This window comes from Choloepus didactylus, chromosome 21 (genome assembly GCF_015220235.1).
Source record: "Choloepus didactylus isolate mChoDid1 chromosome 21, mChoDid1.pri, whole genome shotgun sequence".
NCBI classification, from domain to species: domain Eukaryota; kingdom Metazoa; phylum Chordata; class Mammalia; order Pilosa; family Megalonychidae; genus Choloepus; species Choloepus didactylus.
In genome coordinates, this window is record NC_051327.1 from 39,851,511 (window position 1) to 39,871,807 (window position 20,297).

At 38.9% G+C, this 20,297-nt stretch overlaps 1 protein-coding gene across 2 annotated transcripts in view; it reads left to right on the forward strand.

The window, feature by feature from the left end:
- ERCC4 (ERCC excision repair 4, endonuclease catalytic subunit) overlaps positions 1–18,543 on the forward strand; it is a 40,036-nt gene extending 21,493 nt beyond the window's left edge. For both annotated transcript variants that reach the window (XM_037815253.1, XM_037815254.1), the window contains 2 exons: positions 11,707–11,819; positions 14,316–18,543. In XM_037815253.1, the coding sequence (XP_037671181.1) occupies positions 11,707–11,819; positions 14,316–15,220 (1,018 nt within the window). In that variant the 3' untranslated portion in view covers positions 15,221–18,543. The remainder of the gene's footprint in view (positions 1–11,706; positions 11,820–14,315) is intronic.
- The last annotated feature ends 1,754 nt before the right edge of the window (positions 18,544–20,297 follow it).

Consider the following 20,297-nt stretch of genomic DNA (forward strand, 5'->3'; position numbering starts at 1 on the left):
TTTTTCAATTTTTAGAACATTTTCATTACTCCAGAAAAGAAATAAAGACAAAAAAAGAAACTCCAATCCTCCCATACCCCTAACCACCGCCCCCTCCATTATTGATTCATAGTTTTGGTATAGTACATTTGTTACTGTTGATGAAAGAATCTTGTTCACACACTGTCATTGTCTGTTTGTCAAAGAATATTTTAAGTTCTCTCTCATATTTGAAGGACAGTTTTGCCAGCTATAGGATTCTTGGTTGGTGGTTTTTCTCTTTCAGTATCTTAAATATATCACCCACTTCCTTCTTGCCTCCATGGTTTCTATTGAGGAATCCGCACATAGTCTTATCAAGCTTCCTTTGTATGTGATGGACTGCTTTTCTCTTGCTGCTTTCAGGACTCTCTCTTTATCTTTGACATTTGATAATCTGATTATTAAGTGTCTTGGCATAGGCCTATTCAGATCTATTCTGTTTGGGGTATGCTGCACTTCTTGGATCTGTAATTTTATGTCTTTCATAAGAGATGGGAAATTTTCATTGATTATTTCCTCTATTATTGCTTCTGCCCCTTTTCCCTTCTCTTCTCCTTCTGGGACACCAATGACACGAACATTCCTGGATTTCATTTTGTCCTTAAGTTCCTGGAGATGTTGCTCATATTTTTCCATTCTTCTCTCTATCTGTTCTTTTGGGTATAGGCTTTTAGGTGCCTTTTTCTCTGATTCCTGAGTGTTTTCTTCTGCCTCTTGAGATCTGCTGTTGTATGTTTCCATTGTGTCTTTCATCTCGTGTTGTGCCTTTCATTTCCATAGATTCTGCCAGTTGTTTTTTCCAACTTTCAATTTCTACCTTATATTTGCCCAGTGTTTTCATTATATGCTTCATTTCTTTTGCCATATCTTCCCTAAACTTTTTGAATTGATTTAGTATTAGTTGTTTAAATTCCTGCATCTCAGTTGAAGTGTAAGTTTGTTCCATTGACTGGGCCATAACTTCGTTTTTCTTAGTGTAGGTTGTAATTTTCTGTTGTCTAGGCATCTGGTTTCCTTGGTTACCCCAATCAGGTTTTCCCAGACCAGAACTCAGCATAAAAATCTCAGAAGGAGGCAAGAGTATCACGTCTCCCTGAGGGTGTGTCTTAGAAGATTGGTACACCCTGTGAGGCCTCAAATCACTATGCTTTTCTGCCCAGCACGTGGCGCCTGTCAGCCTGTAGCTCCTGACTGGTGTAAGGAGGTGTGGCCCGTGGCTGTTTTCCCCCAGGCTCTGGGGTCTGGTTCTGAATGGAAGGCGGGTAGTAGAGTTTGGCACCACCTTCTTCCTCTTAGGGAAAATACACTCCCTAGGGAGAGGTCATTTACATTAGAATAGTCTTTCTGCCTGTGCTGTCTCCACGCTTATCTGAGTCAGAGCACTGGAAACTGAAAATGGCTGAGGCTTTCTCCACTGAGCCAAAAAAGGGACTGAAAGCCCCCTTCAGGGCCAGTCCATGGCCACCCACCAGCTCTCCAAGGTCAGTCGTCACCAAAAGCCTCTGTGTGCTTGTTGGGGATTCATAGCTTGTATTGAGCAGTCCATGTTTGTTAATTAAAACCCGAGTTGGAGCTCAGTTGAGCCATATTCGCTTGCTGGGACAGTGCTGCTCTCTAGCACTTCGAGGCTTTGCAGTTCAGGCTGTGGGGGGAGGGGGCTCCCAGCTTGGATCCACAGTTTTTACTTACAGATTTTATGCTATGATCTCAGGCATTCCTCCCAATTCAGGTTGGTGTATGATGAGTGGACAGTCACGTTTTTTCCCCCCGTAGTTATTCCAGATTATTTACTAGTTGTTCCTGGTTATTTATTAGTTGTTCCGGGGGACAAACTAGCTTCCACTCCTCTCTCTGCCACCACCTTCTTCCATCTCCTCCATGGACTTTTAAAATTTTCATTCTGTTACCATATATACAATCTAACATTTCCCCCTTTTAGTCACACTCAGATATATATTTTAGTGCTGTTAATTGAGTTCACAAGGTTGTGCTACCATCACCACCATCCATTATCAAACCATTCCCATCATTCCAAATAGGAATGCTGTGCATTTTAAGCCTTAACTTCCCATTCCCTTTCCCCACCCTGCCCCTGGTAACCTATATTCTAGATTCTGATTCGATGAGTTTGCTTACTCTAGTTTGTTTCAAATCATAACAATATTCTTCCTATTGTGTCTAGCTTATTTCACTCAATATGACGTCTTCCAAGTTCATCCATGTCGTTTCACGTATCAGGATTTCATTCCTTTGTACACCAGAATAATATTCCATCATATTTATATACACATTTTATTTATCCATTCATCGGTTGAGGGACACTTGAGTTGCTTCCATCTTTTGGCAATTGTGAATAATGCCGCTATGAACATCAGTGTGCAAGTATCTGTTCAAGCCCCTGCTTTCAATTCTTTTGGGTGTATATATGGTAGTGGGATTGCAGGGTCATATGGTAGTTCTGTACTTAGCTTTCTGAGGAACCACCAAACTCTTCCACAGCAGCTGCACCATTTTACATTGCCCCTAGCAATGAATGAGTGTTCCTATTTCTCTGCATCCTCTCCAACACTTGTTATTTTTTTTTTTAATAGCAGCTGTTCTAATGGATGTGAAATTGTATTTCATGGTGGTTTTGATTTGCATTTCCATGATGGCTAATGATGATGAGCATCTTTTCATATGTTTTCTGGCCATTTATAAAACCTCTTTGGAGAGATGTCTGTTCAAGTCTTTTGACCCCTTTTTAATTGAGTTGTTTGTCTTTATTGTTTTTGATAGATCTAGCTCTTACATTAAATTCTTTGATCCATTTTCAGTTGATTTTTGTACATGGAGTGAGGTAGGGGCCCTCCTTTTTTGTGGAAATGAAGATCCAGTTTTCCCAGCAACAGTTGTTGGAGAGACTGTTCTTTCCCAATTCAGTAGTCTTTGCCACCTTGTCAAAAGTCAGTTAGCCATAAATGTGAGGGTTGATTTTTGACCTCTCAACTCTATTCCATTGGTCTATATGTCTGTCCTTATGCCCAGTACCATGCAGATTTGTTTCCTGTGGCTTTGTAATAAGTTTTAAGATCGGGAAGTGTGAGTCCTCCAACTTCATTCTTCTTTTTCAAGACGGCTTTAGCTATTTGGGGCCCCTTAACCTCCCAAATAAATTTGATGATTGGCTTTTTCATTTCTGAAAAGAAGTCTATTAGAATTTTGATTGGGATTGCATTGAATCTGTGAATCAGTTTGGTCGAATTAACATCTTAACGGTATTTAGTCTCCTAATCCACGAACATGGAATATCCTTCCGTTTGTTTAGATCTTCTTTACTTCCTTTTAGCAATGTTTTGTAGTTTTCTGTGTATAAGTTCCTTACATCCTTGGTGAGATTTATTCTTGTATATTTAGTGGCTATTGTGAATGGAATTTTTTTCTTGATATCTTCATCTCATTGTTCATCGCTTGTGTATAGAAACACTACTGAATTTTGAGTGTTGATCTTGTACGCTGCCCCTTTGCTGAATTCATATATTTGCTCTAGAGCTTTGTTGTGGATCTTGCAGGATTTTCTGTATATAGGATCATGTCATCTGCAAATAGCGAAAGTTTTACTTCTTCCTTTCCAATTTGGATGCCTTTTATTTCTTTTCCTTGCCTAATCGCTTTAGTAAAAACTTCCAGTACAATGTTGAATAACAGTGTTGGCATTGGGCATCCTTGTCTCATTCCTGATTTTAGAGGGAAGGCTTTCAGTCTTTCACCATTATGTTGGATGTTAGCTGTGGGTTTTTCATATATGCCCTTTATCATGTTGAGGAAGTTTCCTTCTGTTCCTAGTGTTCTAAGTGTTTTTATCAAGAAAGGATGCTGGATTTTGTCAAATGCCTTTTCTATGTCAATCAAGATTTATCATGTGTTTTTTTCCTTTATTCTGTTAATGTGTTGTATTACAATGATTGATTTTCCTATGTTGAACCATCCTGTATACCAGGGATAAATCCCACTGGATCATGGTGTATAATTCTTTTAATATGGTGGTGGGTTCGGTATGCTAGTATTTTGTTGAGGATATTTGCAACTGTATTCATAAGATATTGGTCTGTAGTTTTCTTTTCTTGTGGTGTCTATATCTGGCTTTTGTGTGAGAGTGATGTTGGCCTCATAGAATTAGGGAGTGTTCCCTGTTCTTTAATATTTTGGAAGAGTTTGAGCAGAAATGAAGTCTCTCTGGACTGTTTGGTAGAATTCCCCTGTGAAGCCTTCTGGTCCTGGGCTTTTTTTCGTTGAGAGGTTTTTGATTAATGATTCAATCTCTTCAACTAGTAATTGGTTTGTTGAGATCTATTTCTTCTTGAGTCAGTATAGATTGTGAGTTTATAAGAATTTGTCTATTTCATCTTGGTTATCTAATTTATTGGCATATAATTTTTCATAGTATCCTCTTAATTCCCTTTTTTACTTCAGCACAGTTGGTTGTGATGTCCCCCCTTTTTGTTTCTGGTTTTATTATTTGTATCCTCTCTCTTTTTTTCTTTGTCAGTCTAGGTAAAGGATTGTCTGTTTTATTGATCTTTTCAAAAGACCAACTTTTGGTTTTCTTGATTCTATTTACTGTTTGTTTGTTTGTTTTCTGTTTCATTTATCTCTGCTCTAATCTTTTCCTTCCTTCTGCTTGCTTTGGGTTTGGATTACTCTTCTTTTTCTGGTTCTTCCAGTTTTGAGATTAGGTCTCATTAGAAGTCTTTTTCCTTCCTTAATGTAAGCATTTAGAGCTATAAATTTTACTCTTAGCACTGCCTTCACTGCATCCCATAAGTTTGGGTATGTTGTATTTTCATTTTCATTTGCCTCAAGGTGTTTCCTACTTTTGCTTCTGATTCCCTCTTTAACCCATTGGTTGTTTAAGAGAATGTTGTTTAATTTCCATGTATTTGTGAATTTTTCATTTCTCCCTCTGTTATTGACTTCTAGCTTCATTCCATTGTGGTTGTAGAAGATATATTGTGTATGATTTCTATATTTTTAAATTTGAAACTTGTTTTGTGACCCAACATATAGTCTAGCCTGGGGAATGATCCATGTGCACTCAAAAAGAATGTGTATTCTGTTTCCGTTGGGTGCAGTGTTCTATGTATGTCTGTTAGGTCTAGTTGGTTTAGTGTATCATTCAAGCCCTGTACTTCCTTGTTGATCTTCTGACTAAATGGTCTATCCATTATCGAGAGTGGAATGTTAAAGTCTCCTACAATTAATGTAGAATTGTCAACTTCTCCCTTCCAGTCTGTCAGTATTTGCTTCATATATTTTGGTGCTCTGTTGTTAGGTGTATATATATTTATAATTTTTACATCTTCCTGTTGAAGTGTCCTCTTTATCCATGTATAATAACCATCTTCGTTCCCCATAATTGTTTTTGGCTTAAAGTCTGTTTTATCCAATATTAGCATAGCCACCCCAGTTCTATTTTGCTTACTACTTGCACAGTATATATTTTTTCCATCATTTCACCCTCAACCTACTTTATCTTTGAATTTAAGGTGAGTCTCTTACAGCGTATAATTGAGCCATGCTTTTTTTTATTGTTTCTGCCCATCTCTGCTTTTCAACTGGAAAGTTTAATCCATTTACATTTAAAGTCACTACTGTTATAAAGGACTTTCTTCTGCCATTTTGCTATTCCTTTGTAAGTCTTATACCTTTTTTGTCCGTCACTTCTGTTAATGCCTACTTTTATATTTATTTGCAGTTTTGTGTTGTACCATATTTGTGCCTTCTCATTTCTATCTGGATATGTATTACATCTATTTTCCTTGTGTTTTACATGGGGTTAAAATATACCATCCTAAATATATAACAATCATGTTTGGTTTGATACTAACTTAAGTTTGATAGCATGCACATGCACTTTTCCTATACCCCTCTGTCCCCTTACCATTTTTTTTTTACTTGTGACCACTTATCTTCATACATTGTATGTCCAAAAACACAGATTTGTCATTACTTTTTATGCATTTGCATTTTAGCACCTGTAGAAAATAAGAAGTGGATTTACATACCAAATAATACAACACAATAATACTGGCATTTGTAATTACTCAAATAGTTACCTTTACCGCAGGTCTTTATTTCTTAATGTTACTTTGGAACACTGTGTCTTGTCCTTTCCTTTCAGTCTGAAAAACTGCCTTTAGCATTGCTTGTAGGGCAGGTCTAGTAGTGATGAACTCCCTCAGCTTTTGTTTATCTGAAGATGCCTTAATCTCTCCCTCATTTTTGAAAGAGAGTCTTGCCAGATATAAAATTCTTGACTGCCAGTTGTTTTCTTTTAGCACTTTTAAGTATTTCAGTCCACTGTCGTCTTGCCTCCATGGCTTCTGAGGAGAAATTGGCACTCAGTCTAAATGGGACTTCCTTGTATGTAACACATTGCTTTTCTCTTGCAGCTTTCAGAACTGTCTCGTCATTTACATTCAACAGTTTAATCAATATCTAATGGGTATATTTTTCTTCTTGCTTATCCTGTTTGGTGTTTTCTGAGCTTCTGGGATGTGCATATTCATGTCTTTTGCTAAGTTTGGGAAGTTCTCTCATTATTTCTCTGACTATTCTTCTGCCCCCTTCTCTCTTTCTTCTCCTTTTGGGACTCCCATAATGTGTATATTGGTGCACTTGATGATGTCCCGTAGTTGTCTTGGGCTTTTTTTTTTTTTTGCTTTGCTTTTAATATTTCTTTTTTCTTTCCGCTCCCCATTCCAAGTGTCTTGTCTTCAAGTTCACTGATTCTTTCTTCTGCCAGCTCCAATCTGCTCTTGAAACCCTCCTGGGCATTTTTCATTTCCGTTATTATGGTCTTCAACACCAGTAGTTCTGTTTGGTTCCTTTGTAAAATTTCTGTCTCTTTACTTAGACTCTCATATTGTTCATTCATTGTTTTCCTGATATCCTTTAGTTCTTTCTCTGTAGTTCACCTCCTTGAGCATTTTTAAGATCACTTTTTAAAAGACTATGTTTAATATGTCCATATTCTCTTCTTCTTTGAGGGTGTTTTCTATACTTTTATCCTCTTCCTTTGGGTGGGCCATCATTTCCTGTTTCTTTGTTTGTCTTGTACTCTTTTGTTGCACATTGCAAATTACAATATTTTAAAATGTTAGCTCTGGAATTTACTCCCTGGGATGTCTGTTTCTTGGTTTTGTAACCAGCTGGTGATATGACAGAGATTTTTCCAGAGCTTCAGCCCTCCTAACAGGAAGGTCTGCCCAAGGCCAATGCAGTGTGCAGGGTTTCCCTGTCTTTCTGGGCCTCTATCTTGTCCCAGGTTTTTGCTTTTAGTTGTTTTGGAGTCTCTCTTTTATAAGAGTTTGGTGTCCCCTCTGTTTCCCAGGAGACAGACCTCCCTCTCCTGGATGTTTGAAGCCAGCGTCCTCCTCTATAGTTTTTTATACTCCTTTCATTGTCTCAAGCTGCTTTTGTCTGGAAGGCAAATTCTGGGAGGAGTATCACCCTGGAGAGGATACTCCTAAGTCAATCTTTCCCAGCCAAAACAGGGCCAGGGACACACGACAGGGGCACATACTGGCTCCAAAGAGCCTTGGGGAGGGGATCAGGAAGGGCGCCAAAAGTTTCTTTTATGGCTCCTCAAAGCTGAGCTTTCCTGGCCTGCCCAGCAAGTGCAGCCGGAAGCTGACTGTCCCCAGCCCTGAGGAAGCTTTGTGTCTTTAAATCTCCACCATCTTTGCCCCTGCCTGGGGAGGGTGGAAACAATAGCTGCCCTCAGAGCGAGGCCCCCAGAGATCCAATTCACTAATCAAAAGCCATGATCAGTGATCGCCATGCCCACTGCATTCTTGGATAAGAGGGTTTTTATGTCCTTTTCTGTCACCAGTGAACCAGCCAGGAATTGGACCCCAGGGTGGCCTGCCATGAGAGTGGGGGTAGCTGCCACATGGAGAGGGCAATTCACTGCCCTTTACCTTAGTTGAGTAAGAATTATCAATTCTTCCTGCTCCTCCCAGCGGCTGTACTGTGTTCTTCTAGCCTCTAGAGTTTCAGAACTGTTGTTTCAGACGGTTCCTGCCTGTTGAATAGTTGTTTTGGTGGAGGGACTGAGTCCTGGAGCTCCCTACTCTGCCATCTTCCCCAGAAGTCCACAGTGGATTTTAATGTAATTTTATCTACAGTCCACCTAATTTTCTAAACCACTCATTGGTGATTGTCTACTTATTATAAATTAAGTCTTTCCATTTTACCCCACAATCCAATGGTTACACCATTTAGGGTCTTAAGATATTTACTTTCCCAGAAAACTCGGGAAATTTGCAAGGTGTTTGCTTTGAAGAGCATGGTATATTTGAGGTGTGAGGCTGTGCGAGCATTTGCAGGAGTGCATTCTTAGAGAAAAATCTGTGAGGATAAGATAATGTGCTTTTTGTCAGGACCTCCATGGGTGATGTTGTAAGAAAAACTGCAGTGCTACTATTTAAAATAACCAGAAAGGAATGAATGAATCAGATGAGTTGGCAGCAAAAGGATTGTTTGTTTGGGCTAAAGATCAGTAGATTCAGGTGACAAGTAAAGAGAAAAAAAGATTACACTTGTGAGCGCTGATAATAAAATGCTACCTGGGTAGAAAAGTTAGTAAAAAATTCTCAGTACAGTTCAGACGATGTCACTGCTTTTGAAAGGGAGGAAGATTATTTGAAAATTTAGTTAGAAAAATGTGAGCAAAAAATGGGTTATTGTGACGGCTTGATAAATGCCCATTTGAGGAGACTTCCAGGTGAGGACCTCCTCCTTAGATTGTTCAAATTATTCAGATATCATGGAAGATATTAAAATAAAAATAAGAAACTTCCATACTGTGGATAAAGTGGAACCATGAATCTCTGAACTTTTAAATTACTAATTTGTGTCTGGTACTCAGAGTAACTTGGATAATTATGTTGAATGTTGAAAGCCAAGGGACTGAATATTTATAATTACAGTAAATTTCTGTTAAATTACTTTGAGTTACTGGCTAGAAAGACTCAATATTTTCTTCACCACCCAGGCTTCCCTTCTGGAGGATATTTTTTCCCAGAGTTGATTTGCAATTGTGTTATAACATTGAATGGTAAACCATCTACTTTATGTAACTATATTAAGCGAAACAGTCGTGCTGTCATTTGAAAGTAAATCTTCAGTTTTTTAGCATAATCGTGGATTATTAGGGGGTGCAGTTACCACACTGTAAGAAGAGTAGAGTAATAGTAACAGCTAAGATCTTTATAGCTATCATCATGTGCCAGCATTTTTCTGAGTGCTTTTACATATATTGTAGAATACTCATGACAGTCTTTTGAAGAAGATACTAGAATTATCATTATCCCCATTTTACAGATAAAGATATTGAGGCACAGAGCCATTGAACAACTTGCCTAAAGTCACACAGGTTGTAAGTGGTTTCAAAGCCACCCAGTGTGGAATGGGCGTTTATCACCCATCTCACCCACTTACAGCCACTCCCAGATGGCACATCCACAGATCAGGATGCCCCTGTATGTGATGTGTAGCTCAGCCAGTAAAAATAAATGAAAATAAGGAGAAAATAAAGAAGCAATGACCTAGACAATCCCAAATGTTAAAGAAAAGTTTCAGAGCAGTCAGTTGTTTGGCTGCTTTGCCCTTTGTCCTCGCAGGATGTGGTAGATACAGTGGGGTAGCCACTCCCTGGCAAAGAATGTTCGGCAGGTAACACTTGACACTGGTATTAAGAATAATGAGAAAAAAATTGAACCAGAGCTCTCACCTGGCCCCTTGTGATCTATGTATAAAATGTACTAATAATAACTTCGCACTTGCATGTTGTTTCAGCTAGTAAAGAACTGAACATAACTTCTGGTCTTTAATGGTATCTTTACATTGTTCTAAAATATCATTAATCTAGAATAGCTGGAGAATTGGTCCATTGGGTTTCAGTTCCTTGCATTGGAAAATCTTTGTCTTTAACCCTTGTTGAAATTAGCTAATACTGGAGACTTTTTTACACTCTCACCTTAAACCAGTCAGTCAGCTCCACAGTTTGACAGTTTTATTCTTGGTACTCAACAAAGAAATTACTTTTACTTCCTTACCCATCACTTGTCTGTGTAAATTTACTTTAATGTATTTCTTGTATCCTCTTTTATCGCTCAGTAGCAAGCCCCAGCAAGGAAGAGGCCCAGCCTTTCACTCCTTTTCTGTCATACCCAGCACAAATTAGACACAGTACCCGCTGTGTCATGAATTGATAGTATTATTCTTTCCTGGCTTTATCTTTAGTTATGATTCTACTGTCCTATTGATCTACAAAGTAGAAGATACTGAGCCACCTTGAAGATAGGAATTACTGCATGATCATATTCATAACCAAAGTCTTAGCACAGCATGTGGGAGCCCTTGGCAAGTGTTTTTAAATAAACGTGAGAGCGAGTGAATGAATGTTGGCCCTGAGGCATAACTGGAGATACTGATTTTTCATTCAAATTTCTGGTGGAAATTTTGTTTCTTGTATTAACTTTGCTTTTCATTTAAATTTGAGGTTATTTAATGGGGCTTCCCAGCTGGAATTTTTTTAATCAAAGTTCTATTATATATGTTTTCATTATTTTAATCATTAATTTTTTTTTATTAGGGAAGTTGTAGGTTTACAGAAAAATCATGCATAAAATACAGAGTTCCCCTGTATCGCCCTGTTATTAACACCTTGCATTAGTGTGATACATTTGTTACAGTTCATGAAAGAACATTTTTCTAATTATACTATTAACTAGAGTCCTTCATTGACAGTAGGGTTCACTATTTGTCTTTTACAGTCCTATAGTTTTTGTTTTTGTTTTTAATGTTTTTTCTAATAACATATATATAACCTAAAATTTTCCCTTTTAACTATGTTCAAATATATAACTCGGTGCTGTTAATTACGTCTGTAGTGTTGTGCTACTGTCACCACCATTCCTTACCAAAACTTTACCATCAACCCAAATAGAAACTCTGTACAATTTAAGCATTAACTCTCCATTCCGTACCCCTACCCCAGCCCCTGGTAACTTATATCCTAGATTCTGACTATGAATTTGCTTATTCTAATTATTTCATATCAGTGAGGTCATATAATATTTGTCCCTTTGTGTCTGGCTTACTCCACTCAACATGATACCTTCAAGGTCCATCCATGTTGTTGCATGTATCAGAACTTCATTTCTTTTTATGGCTAAAACATTCCATTGTACGTATATACCACATTTTATTTATCCATTCATTGGTTGATGTGATATAATCATCCCTACATGTGATTATCCTGGAAATATTTGAATGTAAATGATTTAAATTATTTTTTAAGACTCATCACACTTTAGTTTTATAAAACAATCTCAATAATCTGTGTCATTTTTTACATACTTATTTCCTCTTTCAAAGTGCTTGAAGGACACACAGAATAGAAAATAAACCACTTTTTTTTTCCTTCTGGAGGATCAGGCAGTAGCACCCAAAAAGAAATGACTTTTACTTCCATACCCATCACTTGTCTGTGCAAATTTACTTGTAATATATTTCTTGTATTCTTTTTTATCACTACGATCACATAGATCATTTTATACCTTAGAATTTGGAAAAGGTTAAAAGCTGGAATTTTTGAAATTCCATTTTTAAAATGTTTAAAATATTTTTCCTCCCCAGGGAAAAGGCAAGCATGGTTATCCCTGAAGAAAGAGAAGGCAGAGACGAAACAAACCTCGACTTAGTGAGAGGCGCCGCATCCGCAAATGCTCCCGCCGACACGCGTAAAGCAGGTGAGTCCTGCCCTCTGACCAGCTCCCCCGTTGTTCTAAAGGAGGATGTGAAGTTTCATAGTTGCTCTATGGAGGCTTGGTTTTCCTCAGAAAACTCTTAAAAGTGGATGTCAGGCCAGGGATGGGATATCTGCTCCCATATTCTAGTTTCAGCTCTGCCGTTTACTAACCTCGTGTCCTCCCTGGATCCAGAGCTCCTCATCTGTAAAACAAGTGGGGTTGTGGTGTAGGCTCCCTGGCTTAGAAATGACTTATGTTCCAGAGCGGCTTTTCAATTTGGTTGGTTGAGACTCAGAAGGTACTTTGCAGAGAAACTTTTGTAAATAGTGATGAAGTTCTTATCTTAACCCAAGAGGAGCCTGTTTAACCCCTGGAGTAGCTGAAATGTCTCCCTCCCTTCCTTTGCCTCTCTGCTTAGATGTATAGATAGATAGAAATTCCTTGGGATATACATCCCCCCCTGTCTCTGTGTGTTTATTCAGTATTTCTTGGTACCTCTTCAGAACCCAGCTATCTGTAACACTCACTGCCGTGCAGGATCCTAACTATGGCATACCACCAAGACCTGCTGAATCCGAGCACGCTGTGATCCAGGAGTTACCATTTTCCATTCCCCAGATTCCCATTTCCCCATGACATCAGCTAGTATTAGCCAAATGGTATGAGAAAAGCAATTTGATTGAGATTGAGTCGATTTAAACTTTGATGGGGTCAAAATTATAGCATTGGGTCTCATAATTTAGTATACTTCAGAATACCCTCAGACGCTTGTGAAAACTCTGAGATTCATAGGCCTGACCCGTAGAAGTTCCAGTTCAGTGGCTCTGAAAGGGGGTCGGCATCTCAGGGGATTCAGATGGAAGTGGTCCTGGGACTGTGTTTTAGGAAACACTGACTCAGGGCATCTGTGTTTTTTTCAAAGGAGATTTTTATTAACTCAGGTTGGTGACATTTCATGTAGAACTACAGAATGTAAAACACAATATGAAGGAAGACAGATCTGAACATGGAGGCACCATACAGAAAGTTAGTTGTAGGAACCTGCCCTATTGAGTTCAGCCCTCTAAGCCCGTGAAACTCAAAAGTCCTTAAAATAGCAGCATTTTCTCACCTGGGAACTTGTTAGAAACGCAGCATCTTGGGCCCCATCACAGACCAGCTGAATCAGAATCTGCTTTTTAACACAATCCCCAGGTGATTCAAATGCATGTCAGAGTTTGAGAAGTTCTGCTCTCAAAACCAGGTGTTCTGTCTGCTTCTTGGAGCTTTAGAATATTTTATACTGTATTCATGTTTGAATTCCTCCTCTATTTAAGATATATATATACATGGAATCAAAGTGTTTAGATAATAGTTCCATCCTTTAACCTGCAGGTCAGTTGTAATAAATCTGGGATGTGATGACTTTGTAATTTGATTTTCTGAGGTCAGACCCTAAGAGGGTAAAATCCATTGAATTATCTGTGCATTTCATGTTGGGAAAAATAAAAATAAAAAATTTAAAACCAAGATGTTCTCATTTTTCCCACGTTCTTCCATTTTCCCATTTCTAGATTCATTAATTCGGGTACTAACACCTCCAAAGTGCCTCACAGCAGCTCCTAAGGCAGTTCATTCAGCAAGCATTTCTAAGCAGTGACTACCTGTCAGCTCTAGGAATACAGGAACTGAGAATACAATGATCATAAAATGTGATCACTGCAAAATTAAGGGGAACAACAGAGAGAAGATGACAGGAAATGCTTATACTGACGAATCAGTGTAAGTGGGGAACCTCCGATAGATTCTGAATTTACTAAATAGATTTGGTTCAAGGGAAATTGCCTTTATTTTCTCTGTAAATAAATCTTTTTGAAAATGTCGAAAAATGTGGCATAATATAATAGGAACATTATGTAACATCTGTTTCAGTTTGCTGAAGTTACTGTAATACAATATTACCAGAAGTGGACTGACTTTTACAATGGGAATTTATTAGCTTGCAAAATTACAGTTTTAAGGACATGAAAATGTCCCATTTAAGGCATCAACAGGACGATACCTTCTCCGAAGAAAGGCCAATGTTTCCCAGGGTTCCTCTGTCACACAGGAAGGCACATGGTCAGAGTCTGCTGATCCTTCTCTCCCCGGTTTCGTTGCTTTCAGCTTCTGGCTCTGGTTTCTGTGGGTCCTTTCTTGCTTCTCCAGGGCATTTCCTCTGCAAACTCCCTGGGTGTTTCTCTCTGAGCTCTCTGGGCTTCTTCTGTCTTTTATCTTCATATAGGACTCCAGTAAAGGATTAAGACCCACCTTGAGCTGCGTGGGTCACATCTCAATTGAAACAACCTAATCAAAACGTTCCACCCACAATAGGTCCACACCCACGGGAATGGATTGAAAGAACATGGCCTTTTCTGGGGTACAGAACAGCTTCAAACCAGCACACCATCCATCAAAGACATAGGCTTTAAACTGCGTTTTATTCCGTGTACTCAAAGTGCTACTTCTTCTCCACAGGTGGCCAAGAACAGACTGGAACACAGCAAAGTATAGTTGTGGATATGCGTGAATTTCGCAGTGAGCTTCCGTCTCTGATCCATCGCCGGGGCATTGACATTGAACCGGTGACCTTAGAGGTCGGAGATTACATCCTGACTCCGGAAATGTGCGTGGAACGGAAGAGCATCAGCGATTTGATCGGCTCTTTGAATAACGGCCGCCTCTACAGCCAGTGCATCTCCATGGCCCGCTACTACAAGCGGCCAGTGCTTCTGATCGAGTTTGACCCCAGTAAGCCCTTCTCGCTCGTGTCCCGCGGTGCCTTACATCAGGAGATCTCCAGCAGTGACGTTAGTTCCAAGCTCACTCTTCTCACTCTTCACTTCCCCAGACTCCGGATGCTCTGGTGCCCCTCCCCTCACGCAACCGCGGAGTTGTTTGAGGAGCTGAAGCAAAACAAGCCACAGCCCGATGCAGCCACGGCCATGGCTATCACAGCAGATTCGGAAACCCTCCCCGAGTCAGAAAAGTACAGTCCTGGTCCCCAAGACTTCCTCTTAAAAATGCCAGGGGTAAATGCAAAGAACTGTCGCTCCTTGATGAACCACGTTAAGAACCTTGCAGAATTAGCAACCCTCTCACAAGACAAGCTCACAAGTGTCCTGGGGAACGCTGCAAATGCTAAGCAGCTTTATGACTTCATTCACACCTCTTATGCAGAAGTCGCATCTAAAGGAAAAATGAAAAAAATGAACACGGGCGGCTGTTTTCTTATCCCAGGACTGTGCTTTCTGACCACTCTTTGCAGCCATAAGAGGTTGTTATTAATTCTTAACTCGGTATTTCCTTCTCTTCCAACGCCTTTAGTGATTGTGCAGTCTGTTTCCTGGGGCAGTGGGACGGGAGCCGAGGCTCCTCCCTGATCTTTGCATTTGGGCAGCATTTTGTCTTTCCTACATCGCTCTCATCCCTCCCTGCCGTGTCCATGCCAGGTTTACTATATTCAGTTTTGAAAGGAGGTACATCCGCATCAGATAAAGTTTCTACAGGTGTTTCTAGAGGGCCATTTTTGAAACAAGCAGAAATCTGTGTTTTGTAAACAAATTGATAAAACACACAGTTACATTTTTTTCCTCTGTCTATAGAGGGGCCCTCTGGAACATGGAAAAACTTCTCTGCCCCCCACCCCCGACCATTTCTCTCCACTACATTTTTCTCATCTTCATGTTTCTTCCACCTGTCTGCCTCTACAAAAAATTCCTGGGTACTCCCTACTACTAATTTAAGACACTCGCCTCTAAAACTGGCTGATTGTCTAATCACTTGCATACATGTAGCATGCACTATAACTCAGTTATTCAGAACCAGTATTTTTAAAACATAAAATGAATTACCCAAATTTACTACAAAATTTGATGGTGCAGGTGAAGGTGCCCCTTGGAAGTCTACTTTTGCAGATTCCCAGCCTCCTAAAAATCCCAGAGATCTCTAAGCCCAACTGGCCAGTTGGGAAGTCTCCTAAGACTTCCTGTTTACCCAGCCTCTCCTCACAGCTCCTGAGACACCGGCATCACATCCTCCAGAAACACCAGAAGCGCATCCTCTCTTAGATTCTCTACTTCTCGTGTTCCTCCTTCCACCTTCTCTTGTACTGTGCCTGTGAGGGCTCGAGTACAGGCAAATGAGTGGCCCACAGAGCTGTTACGATTTGACTTCTCTTCCTTGAGTTGCAATAAAAGGATTATAAGCAAATGGAAGCTCAATGCATAAAATATATTAAAAAGCTTCCATAAAGTAAACAGTCTCATTCCAGACCTCTTTCTGATTGATCTAGTTTAGATTTTTACTGAAAGATCTTTACAGGATATTCATAGCATCTTTGTGCATTTTCTAAACTTTTATATTTAAACATTATTAATTTAGGTAGTAAGCACTAAATTTTCTACCTCAAGAGCTAATATACATCAATTCTGCTTGCGATATCACAAAGTTGAGCTTTTCCTCAATGTCAGCCATATTTTTGTCACACTTTGTGAACTTAATATACTGTGGGCCATGTAACATATACTTTAACAAAAGTACTTGAGCCATCATTTTAAACTCTCTCATATTGTCATCTTGATTTATTGCTACTTAGCAGTGTAAATGGATTTTGAACTCTATACAGGAATGTCAGAGGAATGAATTTAGAACTCTGCAAGGGAATGTGGAGAGAAAGGCAGAGGGCAAGAAACAAAAATTAGTTTAAGGTAGAATAAAGATTTGGGCTGCTAATTTTGTCCCAAGGTTAAAAATACATCCTCTAGGATAGCGAAGAAAAATGTTGAGTACAGATGATAACATTCACTTTTATATTTAGTCTCTGTATTGAAGAGTTGAATCATAATTAAAAGTATATTAAAAGAGACATACCGCTTCAAATGGTAATAGCTGTTACAATTTTTCTTCACCTTTTTCTAGTGCTTCTGCTTGCAGTATGTAATTTCTAAATTTTCTTCTTGTATAATTCTACCTGCCTTTTATTGTGGTTTCTTATATAAAAGGGAAATCTTAATGTAGCACATTCTTTGATTGTGATTTCATTCTAAGTTAAGTTTTCAAAAAGGAAAACTCTTAAAGCTTCCATTTTGAATGGTGCTTGTTATCTAACACAATACAGATAACAGTTTTCTTTGTGTTGAGTCTCTCGAATTCTGTTGCTCTCTGTTGTACCTGACGGGCACACTGGAGGGCAGGTGCACCATCTCATGGGCATTTGAAATATGAAAGATCCTTTCTAATGAACTCTGAGGCCATCATTACAGATCACATACTCTCACTGCCATTTCCTCTCCCAACTGAATAAATTATTTTATGGTATTTCCAGTTTTGGAAAACTTTTACTACTTGCATGAAGTATTTATATCAAATTTTTTATTTACAGATTTTTACCATCTAAGAATCTTTGGTAAAGGAACAAGAGTCACACACAGTTGCAGAATTAATATGTTACTTATTCTCTAGCATCACTTTGTTAACTTTGCCTTTTTCTTCCAAGATAATAAATATTTTAATTTACTTCTGAACTCATGTTTTGCTTTTTTCAAAATCTTTCTTAAAAGCTAAGCCATCGTTAATTATTCTATTTTACAAGATTTTGGGGTAACAAATTTGAACATGGGAAACATTGTGGGAAATCATTTTCAGTTTTGTTTGCTTAAATCACAGGGCCTCTCATTATTTCCTTAAAAATACATGAGAAGAAATCATTTTTAACAGTGGAAAATGAATTATGGCCTTTTTGCAATAGGTTAGTGTCTCTTCAGTCTGAAATTTCCCAGCTCACAAGGGCCAGAAAATAATGATCTAATTCATTAATCCATTGGAACATGGAGAGTTAAGTCTGGATTTGGTCCCTTTGAGATAACAGAGCATGGAATTAATAAATGGCCTTCAGCATGTAAACCTACGCTAAAGCAGATCTGAAGAAGTAGATGGGGAGGGAGGCAGGCATTATTTGTGTTTGCTTTTGTTTTTCAAGCATAATTTGATTTTCCTTTAGCTCAGAAAACTTCTTTAGGGAAACTCGTCTCTTTACTGTTCAGTTTAACCTAGAAATATGTCTTCCAGAAAACTGACATTTGGAGAAAATTCTTTTCTCAGTCTCGAGTGCATTAAAATTTATCCAGGCTCTTTAACATGTTTGCCATTTTTCTTTGTTATTTTGCTGTCTCGTTTGGTTTGTAGCTATTTCCTGTCCTATTCTAAATGTTGCTTTTTAATTTGCTATCTCATGATTGGATTTTTGGTGGCCTATACCACTATGCTTTTGCTTTTTAATTTAAGGGTGTTTGTGCCAAAATGTGGATGGGAGGGAGACATAATCTATTTATATCCATTTGTAATAGTATTTGTGTTTGTGTGTGTTTTTAATAAAACATATTTATTCACTATTTCCCTCAGCATTTTGTGGGAAAGGAAAAATAACAATGTACAATGATAGGGCATCTATTAACAGCAGTGCGTTGGTAAATATAATAATTTAAAATTCAGAGAATTTTACATTTTTTTTCTTTATTTATTGTTGTGCAGGATAAATGATTAACACTGAAATGCCCTTTGACCCACTGCTTTAGCTATTTGACTTGTTTGGCAATGGACTCTATGGCTTCAAATTATTTTTCACTTGGTCATTTTCCCTTACTACTTTTCATTTTGTAGTATCCAGACTTTGTCATCTCTTAAACTAGTTTGAATATTACTTTAATTGGCTCATTTCAATGCCTTAATTATTTTTGCTTCTGCATTAAAATATAGAACTATGTCCCTTTTTAACAAAGTGTAAGTCAAGTTATTTCTCAAAATGTTTTTAATGTGTGATTAAAGACCTTGGTGGAATAATGAACCCATTCTCAGTAATGATATAGTTCACATTTATTTAGCACCTAGGCATTACCTCATCTAATCATCATAACAAAGCCATAGGGAGGTAGTAGTACCCTTTCTTACAATGGTCAAACACAAGATAAGTGATTTTGCCCAAGGTCACCCACTGGTAACTGTGGAACCATGGCTTGAACCCAAGCAGTTTGACTCCAGGGCCCATGATAAAACATTGTGGGGAGATTGGGGTCTGTGGTTGGTATCCACGTTCATATATCTAATCACAGAATTCCAACAAACCAGCTGTTGACTGCACATGTATCATAGAAAAAGCAAATCAGTTTTGTTTTCATGCTTCTCTTAGATAGTAGTGTCAAGAGCAAGTATACAAAACTTGGAACTAGGTAAAAGAGAATGTACCACTGGGTTTGTCTGGTACCCAATACTGCCTGAGGATTATCTGATTTTCTGGGGCCAGGTACTTTTTCCAACTGACTAGGAAGGCTGTTGTACAGCTCTATAAGAAAAGAGATTAACTTGTAGAAAAATGGGAGCAAGGCAGATCTCCAGGGAAGATGGTGGAGTAGGGAGCTCCAGGAGTCTTTCCTCCTCCAAAAATGGAGGAAAGGCAAAAACTGTCTGAAACAACTTTTCTGGTGCTTTGAAGGACAAGGGTGTGCTTCATCCAGGGAAGACTGGGACAAAGAAGCTGAGAAACTGCAGTAAAAAAAAAAGAACTATGAGTAATTTGCTCTGTGGTAGCTGCTGGCGCCCATCCCCCACTCTCAAGGTGCGCTTCCTCACCGTCCAGCCCCTGGCTGGCTGCTGCGGACGGGGAGGAACATGGAAGCCCTCTTCCCCAAGAACAGGGTGGAGGCATGGCCAAGTACTGATCATGGCTATTGATCAGCAAATCTCGATCACTGAGTCCCAGCTCTGGACCACTGTTTTAGCCTGCCGCAGACAGGGACCACCCAGCCATTGTTTCAGCCCTGCCCCAGAAAAGGGTGAAGGTGGTGGGGATTTAAACAGGCAAAGCCTCCTTAAGGCTGTGGGAACAGTTTGCTGATGAGTGTCATCTGCTGGGCAAGCCAGGAAAGCACAGCTTCGGAGAGCCATCAAAAAAGGCTTTTTGGTGCCTTTCTTGACCCTCTCCTCAGGGGTCTTTTGAATTGGTCTGTGCCCCATTTGTGGATGCATGGCTCTGCTTTGGCTGGGAAATATTGACTTGGGTAAGTCCTCTCCAGGCAACTCTCCTTCCAGAATTTGTCCTTCAGGCAAAAGCAGCTAGAGGCAATGAAAATAATAAAAAAAAAAAAAAAAAAAAAAACTATAGCGGCAAAATGGAAACAAACAGAACAGATCAAGATTCCCAGAGAAGGACCAGAGGAAAGGAAGCTTTCTCCTGGGGGTGACACAATTCCACAAATAGGAAAATCTTTAAAATTGTACTGCATACCTAGGGCAAGAATCAAATGAAGAGCTTAAAAAAACAAAAAACAAAAAAAAAAAAACTGATCAGTTAAACAAGGGCAAGGACAATTTTAAAAGTCTAGAATAATGTGAACCAGGTGTCAAAGAAGAGCCTTTACTCAAAGTCAATCAACAATAAAACCCTAAGCAAGAAAGAGAAACTGA